Raw genomic sequence first — 9,416 nt, 5'->3', positions numbered from 1 at the left:
TTGAACCCAGGAGGGGGAGGTTGCAGTGAGCTGAGATCACGCCACTGTACTCCAGCCTGGCAACAGAGTGAGACTCTGTCTCAAAAAATAAATAAATAAATAAACAAAATAAAATAAAAAATTATACTATCTAAGCTAACTTGATGGCTTATATTAAACCCATAATATAAAAACAGAACTAAAGATAATGTCCACATAGTCTATGTCTATACAGAGAAATACCATGCCTTACATTTACAAATATAAGTTAATGTATTTTTTAACGCAGCCTACAAAGTTGGAAATGTATTCTTAATTATTAATGAATACATTTTAAGGCTCGAAGGAACTTTGTTTATAAAAATCCTACAATGAACCTTTACCTAATCCCATAATTTTAATTTATATTCCAAATAACAGGAACTATCTTCTTGCTAGAAAATTTATAGAATTCAATTAAAACCATTCTTCCTTCCTAAACAAGTGTCAAAATAAAAGTCATACTTAAACATTCACAGAATTTTCGGTTTTTTATTCAATTAACAATCACGGAAATTTTTTCCCAATAAATAAGAATCTCTTTATTGAACTGTTTATGCTTATTTTGAGTAGAATTATATATAATTATATGCTACACAATCCAAAATGGAAAATAAAATATTTCAAATAGCTACTGAATTTTTCACACTCACGCTGTGACTTCAAAATAGCTACTTAAAATAGATATTTTATATCAAAGGAAAGATAAATTACAACATTATTAGATAAACAAAAGCGGTTAAAAAACAGGGTTACTTCTAAAGAATTTGAGGTATTTTTACAATTTCTGGATCACCAATCATGAAATGTCATTCTTACAGATTTGTACTGAATTTCCAAATAAAATCTTTTCTGAAGTTTTACTTAGTGTTTAAGTCAATATACTAAAATCTGTATTAAATACATATGTTTCAAGCAAATAAATATCATAAATAATATTCCTGAATTAAAAGTCATAAATGATAACTCCAATCCTTGTGTTACCTTCTAACCAAATAAAATTTTAGAATTTTTATAAAATTATAATTAAATTACTTCTATGTCACTACCTAAAAGAAAAAGTAATGCCCATAAAACCAAAAATATTTAATAAGAACTAATTATAGCTAAAACACTTCCAGACAAAATACTTACCCAATCATTGCTGTCTCTTTAACTTCAGCCTCTGTGCCATTTACAACTGAGTCCTGATTTTTGTCATCTTCCCTGTCAGTGACATCACTTGAAAAGCCCAACAAAGCTCGTACTCGTTTAGATTTCACATCTAGAATAGTATCTGTATAACCCACCTCCTGTAGATACCTGTGTGAAGAGAATCCTTAGAGTTCAGTCATACTGGAATCAGTATTCTATAATTTAATATGTAAACAAAAGTATTTATTTATGCTCATAGCCTGCATAAGACTTAACAGTACAGTACTATGCTAGTAAGACTTGTTAATAAATAATCTTCCAGCTGCAGATGGAGCTGTCTCTTGCAGTACCAGCCTCTACAGTCACTGAGAAAAATGAGAGAACTATACAATACACCATTCATTACATTTACTATAAGAAGAAGCTGGTCTTTAATATATCTAATAGCACATTCTTTCCTTTAGGCTGGATTGGAGCTAGCTCACTCCCAGACTCTACCAAATCAGTATTTTATAATAGTTATTTCAGTAGTTTTTTACATTCGTCATGGATCAATTGTTTGTGATCTAGACAGACTGTTCCTAGCATATATGGAGTCCTTCATTACACACATGAAGGCAGTATTTCTTGAGTCACTTCTGCAGAATTGAAGCTTCTATCCTGAGACAACTTTAAAATAAAAATAGATGGCGATTAAATTGTAGAATGTAGGGGGTGTGTATACACACGTGTGTGTACGTTACTGAAAGGCAGCAGCACAAAAAAAGAGCAAAGGCTTTGTATTGAGAGCTAGATCTAGGTCCTATTTCTGCCACTTACTTGCATAACTTTAATTCTCCTGAACCTCACTTTTCTAATCCCTAAAACAGACACACCTAATATTGTACCTGGCATATAGAAAGCACTCAAGGCCTAGTAACACCAAAGTTGACCAAAAGAGATCAAAAGTGGCAGTGGCAGGACCATGAAAAAGGTAAATGCCATTAATAAACATGACAGACAAACATCAGACATTAACTTATAAGTAGGCACCGAGTCTACTGGATGAAAGAAGAAAACAAAGGTTGACGAGATAACCAGTTTAAGTTCAGTTTATTGGAAGATTTGGTCTTAGTTATAGTAGCTGAAAGAGTTATCTCAAAAACATATGTGATCAAAAGGAGTTAAGTGTGTCTTACCAAATCAAGATGCCCGTTTTTCAATCCCATCCAATATTTACAGAAAGGTCTCAATTAAAATTTGGATAATTAATTCCTAACTTTCCTAAATTTAAAGTTCTTGAAAACTGCTTCAAAGATGTTGTATTTTTCCATTTTTAACAAATAATATTTGAGACATATCTCACTTTGGCAACAAAATCACATTACAAATACCTGTTTCAAAACTGCTCTTGCCATAGATAAGCTGGTTTTACTAAACAGTTACTTCCCCATTCATTGATAAAATGATACCTTTACTCTGAAGAACAGATTATGGGTCCTTTGAAGTTTTTGAAAATATCTCTTGGGTAGCTCATTATGAAACCATTTTTCATTTTAAAAAAGATTAGCATTCTAAGAACAGATCTATTTTAAAAAGGAAGATGTGTAAGTCATATTTAAGATCAAAGTGTGGGCATTAGTAAAAATTCACTTATTAAATATCAGAAAATATCTCATTTTCTTGTAACTATCGAGATTAAAAAATAGATACGTAAAGACATTTTAAGATTCTCCTTCCATAGTCAAAAGGAATAGCTGCTATACATCCACTTCGGAAACCTTGGGTTTAAACAACTTATCATCAACCTCCAAAAAACCAGGTAGCAAATTTCATTTTACTGAGGCACAAATCTGAATATGAGTTTCAAAGGTGGTATTTAAGAACCAGGCACTGAGCTGGTGAGTCTAGTCTACCTCTTGATATCAGAACCTCAACCCATCTTTGTTTACTCTTTATTGTCTCAAATACATATTAATATTTTATGGAAGAAAGGTGACTGGGTGTGGTGGCTTGCACCTGTAATCCCAGCACTTTGGGAGGCTGAGGCTGGGAGAACACTCGAAGTCAGGAGTTTGAGACCAGCCTGGCCAACATGGCAAAATCCCATCTCTACAAAAACACAAAAATATCAGCCAGGCATAGAGGCACACGCCTGTAGTCCCAGCTACCCAGGAGGCTGAGGCAAGAGAATCACTTGAGCCCAGGAGGCAGCAGTTGCTGTGAGCAAGACTGTGCCACTGGACTACAGCCTGGGCAACAGAGTGAGACTCCATCTCAATAAATGAATGAATGAATCAATAAATGAATGAATGAAATACATGTTAGGCAATATTTGCGAATTTGGAGAATTCAAAAAGTTCTCCAATTATTTAAAAGTTTTAAAACATAACAAAATTGCATGTAAACTCCAATTGCACTTTTGTTTTTTTTTTGTTTGTTTGTTTGTTTTTTCCTCTGAGATGAAGTTTGGCTCTTATTGCCCAGGCTGGAGTAATGGTGCAATCTCGGTTCACTACAAACTCCACCTCCCGGGTTCAAGCAATTCTCCTGCCTCAGTCTCCCAAGTAGCTGGGATTACAGGCATGTGCCACCACGCCCGGCTAATTTTGTATTTTTAGTAGAGATGGGGTTTCACCATGTTGGTGAGGGTAGTCTCAAACTCCTGACCTCAAGTGATCCATCTACCTTGGCCTCCCAAAGTGCTGGGATTACAGGTGTGAGCCACTGTGGCTGACCAACTGCACATATATTAAAATGTTATATATTCATACACAAAATATGCAATGAAAAGAATAACTTTAAAGGTATAAAACTCTTTTAACTATATAAGTTCTACCACACAGAAAAAGTATTTAATATGAAAAAGGAACAGTAATTCAGTTAAGCTTTTTCACAGCATCTGTATAATAAGAGATAAAATATTCATCTGATTTGAAAATACATAGTAAAAATAACTTCATAAAACTGTTTCTTGTCTTCAGCCGTTCACATAAGTTTGACCTTGGGGCACTTACTGTCTGAGTAGTTGTCGACCTTGTTTCCACATTAACTGGCTGTTTTGTTGTGGCTGCACTTCTGTTTCATTACCTTCATCTAGAAAACATTAAGTCATAATAAAACTGACTTGTTTTACATATTAGAGGGCATCTCAATTCATTAATAAGGTCCAATAAACATTTATAAGATTATGAATGTAAGGTATGTGTTAGGATAATGCAAGTTGTTTTTTAACTGTAATTTCTGTAACAAAACTCTAATATAAATTATTGCTACTGGATTTCCCTAAGAGTATGAGAACTAAAATAAATACATTTTCCATATCTTTAACTAGACTGAGAATTTTTCTGCAGAACAAAGACTTATCCAATCAAGTCACAAAATGAGAGCCAAATAAAAGTATTATAAAGTAGCACATTGCTCTTTCCAGCCAGCACCGAGCGATGGGCATCTCTCGGGACAACTGGCACAAGCGCACAAAACCAGGGACAAGAGAAAGCCCTACCACAAGAAGTGGAAGTATGAGTTGGGGCGCCGGGCTGCCAACACCAAGACTGGCCCCCGCCGCATCCACACAGTCCATGTGCGGGGAGGTAACAAGAAACACCATGCCCTGAGGCTAGACGTAGGGAATTTCTCCTGGGGCTCAGAGTGTTGTACTCGTAAAACAAGGATCATCGATGTTGTCTACAATGCATCTAATAATGAGCTGGTCTGTACCAAGACCCTGGTGAAGAACTGCATCGTGCTCATTGACAGCAGACTGTACCGACAGTGGTACGAGTCCCACTACGCACTGCCCCTGGGCTGCAAGAAGGGAGCCAAGCTGACTCCTGAGGAGGAAGAGATTTTAACCAAAAAACAATCTAAAAAAATTCAGAAGAAATATGATGAAAGGAAAAAGAATGCCAAAATCAGCAGTCTCCTGGAGGAGCAGTTCCAGCAGGGCAAGCTTCTTGCGTGCATTGCTTCCAGGCTGGGACAGTGTGGCCAAGGAGATGGCTATGTGCTAGAGGGCAAAGAGTTGGAGTTCTATCTTAGGAAGATCAAGGCCTGGAAAGGCACATAAATCCTCGTTTTGTCTTCACCCGTGTAATAAAGGTGTTTATTGTTCTGTTCCCAAAAAAAAAAAAAGTAGCATATCAGAACTAGAACAAGTCAATAATAATAATAATTGAACATTTAAAAATAACTAAGGGTATAACTGGATTATTTGTAACACAAACAATAAATGCTTGAGGGGATGGATAGCCCATCTTCCATGATGTGACTAGTACCCATTGCATGCCTCTATCAAAACATCTCATGTACCCCATAAATATATACACCTACTATGTACCCACAAAAATTAAAAATTAAAAATAAATAATAACTGGGCATGGTGGCTCACATCTATAATCCCAACAATTTGGGAGGCCAAGGCAGGTGGATCTCTAGAACCCAGGAGTTTGAGACTTTGAGACCAGCCTGGACGACAAGGAGTAAACCCCATCTCTACAAAAAAAAATTATTTGGGCATAGTAGCATGCAACTGTGGTCCCAGCTACTAGAGAGGCTTAGGTGGGAGAATCACCTAAGCTCGGGAAGTAAAAGCTGCAGTGAGCTGTGATCGTGCCACTGCACTCCAGCCTGGGCAACAGAGGGAGGCCCTGTCTCAAAAAAATGAATGAATGAATGAATGAACGAATGAATGAATGAATGAATAACAAATAAATAATTTTTTTAAAAAACGAATTAGAACAAAGTACTGAGGAATAATGGTAGAAAAGCCAATTTGGTAAAGAGCAGATATGTAACAACCTCAATCCAAACCTGTTTCCTTCATTAGTTATTATATTTACAAACCTCAGGAAGGCCAGACGTGGTGGCTTATGCCTGTAATCCCAGCATTTTGGTAGGCTGAAGTGGGTGGATCCCCTGAGGTCAGGAGTTTGAGATCAGCCTAACCAACATGGCAAAATCCCATCTCTACTAAAAATACAAAAATTAGTGGTGGTGGGTGCCTGTAATCACAACTACTCAGGAGGCTGAGGCAGGACAATCCCTTGAACCCAAGAAGCAGAGGTTGCAGAGAGCCGAGACTGCACCACTGCAAACCAGCATGGGTGACAGAGCAAGACTCCTTCTCAAAAAAAAAAACAAAAAAAAAACTCAAGTATTCTTTTAACAACATTCTTTGAATGAAAATCTCCTAAATATTTTAAACCTTAAGTTCATCACTAGGTAAAAGCAGAATCCTTTTTAGAATGTGGTAAAATAAAAAGAGCTTTCCCTATGGTAAGTCTGGACTGTACAATCTATCTCTAAGCTACACTATGGTTCTATATTAACAGTACAAAAAAAGTGCATACTTTCCTCAGCTCTTGATCAAACTCTATAAAAAACTGCTGATCTTTATAGGATCTTATTCAAGTGGAGATACAAAAGGGACTGGAAAAATTTATTTGGTAATATTTGAAATTAAGTATTTACGGGCCAGGCACAGTGGCTTACACCTGTAATCCCAGCACTTTGGGAGGCCAAGGCGGACGGATCACGAAGTCAGGAGATTGAGACCAGACTGGCTAACACGGTGAAACCCCGTCTCTACTAAAAATACAAAAAATTAGCCGGGCATGGTGGCACATGCCTGTAATCCCAGCTACTCAGCAGGCTGAGGCAGGAGAATCGCTTGAACCTGGGAGGCGGAGGTTGCAGTGAGCCGAGATCATGCCACTGCACTCCAGCGTGGGTGACAGAGCAAGACTCTGTCTCCAAAAAAAAAGAAAAAAGAAATTCAGTATTTACTACATACTTTGTTAAAAATACATATATTATCTCTTTTATTCCTTACAACCTCAAAGGTAGGTACTTAGCCTCATTTTAAAGATTCTAAGAAAGCTGAGTTTTGGAAAGTAATTTTCAGGCTTTTTAGTTAGAAACACAGTTGTAAGTGCTGAATTTCTGTTTCACTCCAGAGCCCCAGCATTTTCCTTCACATGCTATCACTACAATAGGAAATTAGAGAAATACATGAATAAAAATAAGAATTAAATCTTGCATGTTTGTTTTTCTCCTAAAACAACTCTAAAATAACTAGGCTTAGTTCTGTGACATATGGAACAAACAGAAGTAGAGTAGGCCACAGAGACGCGTAGAAAATCAGCAGAATTAAATAGTTCCAAAAAGAAGCTAATTACTTTGTGATAACTTCAAAGAGGGTATAAATCTAAAAAAAGAAAAAAAAAAAAAGGAAGGGGGCAAAAACGCTGTCCCCAAGCTAAGGAAAAACAAATACATCTTGTTTCTACTGACCACAAATTCAGGATCTGTGTATGTAACATAGTATGTTCCAACATATCTCCTTCTTAAGTCAAGTGAATAACCTGTACTTGCCAAGTAAAAACATTTACATTGTCATTTCAAGACTTCAGATATGAAATGAAGTTTTGAGATCATTAAATCTCCCATTAGAATAGGGCTAAATCCTTTCTATGCCATCCTCAAATATACTCAACTACTTGTGCCTATTTTGGCAGCCAGTGATACTACAAAAGTGTGATACAGCAAATCAATGGAATATGACTCAAGAAGAACAAGGAATGAATTACTGATACAAACATACATAAATCTCAAATGCATTATTCTAAGTGAGATAAGCCAGAATCAAAAGGCTACAATCTGTAAGATTCTGGAATTCATATGACTTTCTAGAAAAGGCAAAACTATAGAAATGGAAAACAGACTACTGGTTGCCAGGGGATTAGAGTAGGGAGGGAGAGATTTGTGAAAACACTAAAAGGGGTGACTTTTACGATATGTAAATTATATCTTTTTTTTTCTGTAAATTATATCTTAATAAGAATCAAATAAGAATGTACCCTATCCTCTTTAAAAAAAAAAGTGTATTCTTATATTGAGATAAAATCTGACTCTCTAAGTAACATCTGAGGTTATGGCTGGGCCGCAGTGGCTCATGCCTGCAATCCTACCACTTTGGGAGGCCGAGGTAGGCGGATCATTCATACCCAGGAGTTTGAGACCAGTCTGGCCAATATGGTAAAACTTCATCTCTACTAAAAATACAAAAATTAGTTGGAGGCCGGGTACGGTGGCTCACACCTGTAATCCCAGCTACTCAGGTGGCTGAGGCAGGAGAATTACATGAACCTGGGAGGCGGAAGCTGCAGTGAGCCGGAGGTTGCAATGCGCCAAGATCACACACCATTACACTCCAGCCTGAGTGACAGAGCAAAACTTTATCCATCAAAAAGAAAAAAAAAAAATAGCTGGGCAATATGGCAAACGCCTGTAATCCCAGCTACTAGAGACGCTGAGGCAGGAGAATCATTTGAATCCAGGAGGCGAAGGTTGCAGTGAATCGAGATTGTACCATTGCACTGCAGCCTGGGCAACAGACTTCATCTCAAAAAAATAAAAATAAAAAAAAATTTGAGGTTAAAAAAAGAAACCCAAAGTCAAATAGCTCTTATATTTCCTTATTCAGGCTAAGCTCACAGTTCCTTCCATGGTTAGCAAGTAGTCATCAACTATCACATTCATTCTTGCCTTGTCAAGTTCAAAAAGTGACATTATGTAAAAGTGAGGATTTTAATATAGGTAACAGTTGAATTTCTCGGTAATATCAAAAGTATTTGACTGCTATTTCCAGTCAAATTAGAGTAATAGACACTAGATTTACCCTCCTGCTGAAACAATTATAAAACAAAACAGATGAAACAATGGTTTTCGAAACACTGGACGTCACGCAACAAAGGACAGTAATACCTGAGAGAATGGGGAAGCAAACAGGTAAGCCTCATGATTGTCCCAGACACCACCTAGAGAGAGTTTCCAGATCATAGCACAGGGAGGAACAAAAACAGTATATGAAGAAATAATGGCTGAAAAGTTCCAAATTCCACGACAACTATAAACCCATAGATCCAAGAAACTCAACAAATCCCAAGCATAAGAAACATGCAGGGAGGGCTCACTACACCAGGGCTTATCATAATAAAATCACTTAGAACCAAGGGTAAAGAGAAAAATCTTAAAAGCAGCCAGAGAAAAAGGTCACATTACATACAGAGGAACAAAAATAAGAACAACAGGAGATATCTCATCAGAAGTAATGCCTATGAGCAAAATAAAGACTTTTTCAGGCCGGGCACGGTGGCTCATGCCTGTAATCCCAGCACTTTGGGAGGCCAAGGCGGGTGGATCACCTGAGGTCAGGAGGGTTTCTAGACAAACCTGGCCAACATGGTGAAATCCCATTTCTACTAAAAATACAAAAAGTATCC

The 9,416-nt window shown here is 37.0% G+C and overlaps 1 protein-coding gene and 1 pseudogene across 2 annotated transcripts in view; one reads left to right on the top strand and one right to left on the bottom strand.

Annotated features, from left to right (window-relative positions):
* The window catches only part of STRN (striatin, calmodulin binding protein), an 86,134-nt gene that overhangs the window by 70,689 nt on the left and 6,029 nt on the right, over positions 1-9,416 (bottom strand). The window contains exons 2-3 of the mRNA XM_011935977.1: positions 4,149-4,227; positions 1,153-1,320 (exon numbers count right to left, since the gene is read on the bottom strand). Of these exons, the coding sequence (XP_011791367.1) occupies positions 1,153-1,320; positions 4,149-4,227 (247 nt within the window). The remainder of the gene's footprint in view (positions 1-1,152; positions 1,321-4,148; positions 4,228-9,416) is intronic.
* On the top strand, positions 4,558-5,254 carry LOC105507478 (annotated as a pseudogene). The gene has a single exon (XR_001001109.1). The product of XR_001001109.1 is annotated as a 40S ribosomal protein S8 pseudogene (transcript).

This window comes from Colobus angolensis, unplaced genomic scaffold, assembly GCF_000951035.1.
Source record: "Colobus angolensis palliatus isolate OR3802 unplaced genomic scaffold, Cang.pa_1.0 Scaffold15, whole genome shotgun sequence".
NCBI lineage: Eukaryota > Metazoa > Chordata > Mammalia > Primates > Cercopithecidae > Colobus > Colobus angolensis.
This window is presented reverse-complemented; position numbering and strand designations above follow the sequence as displayed.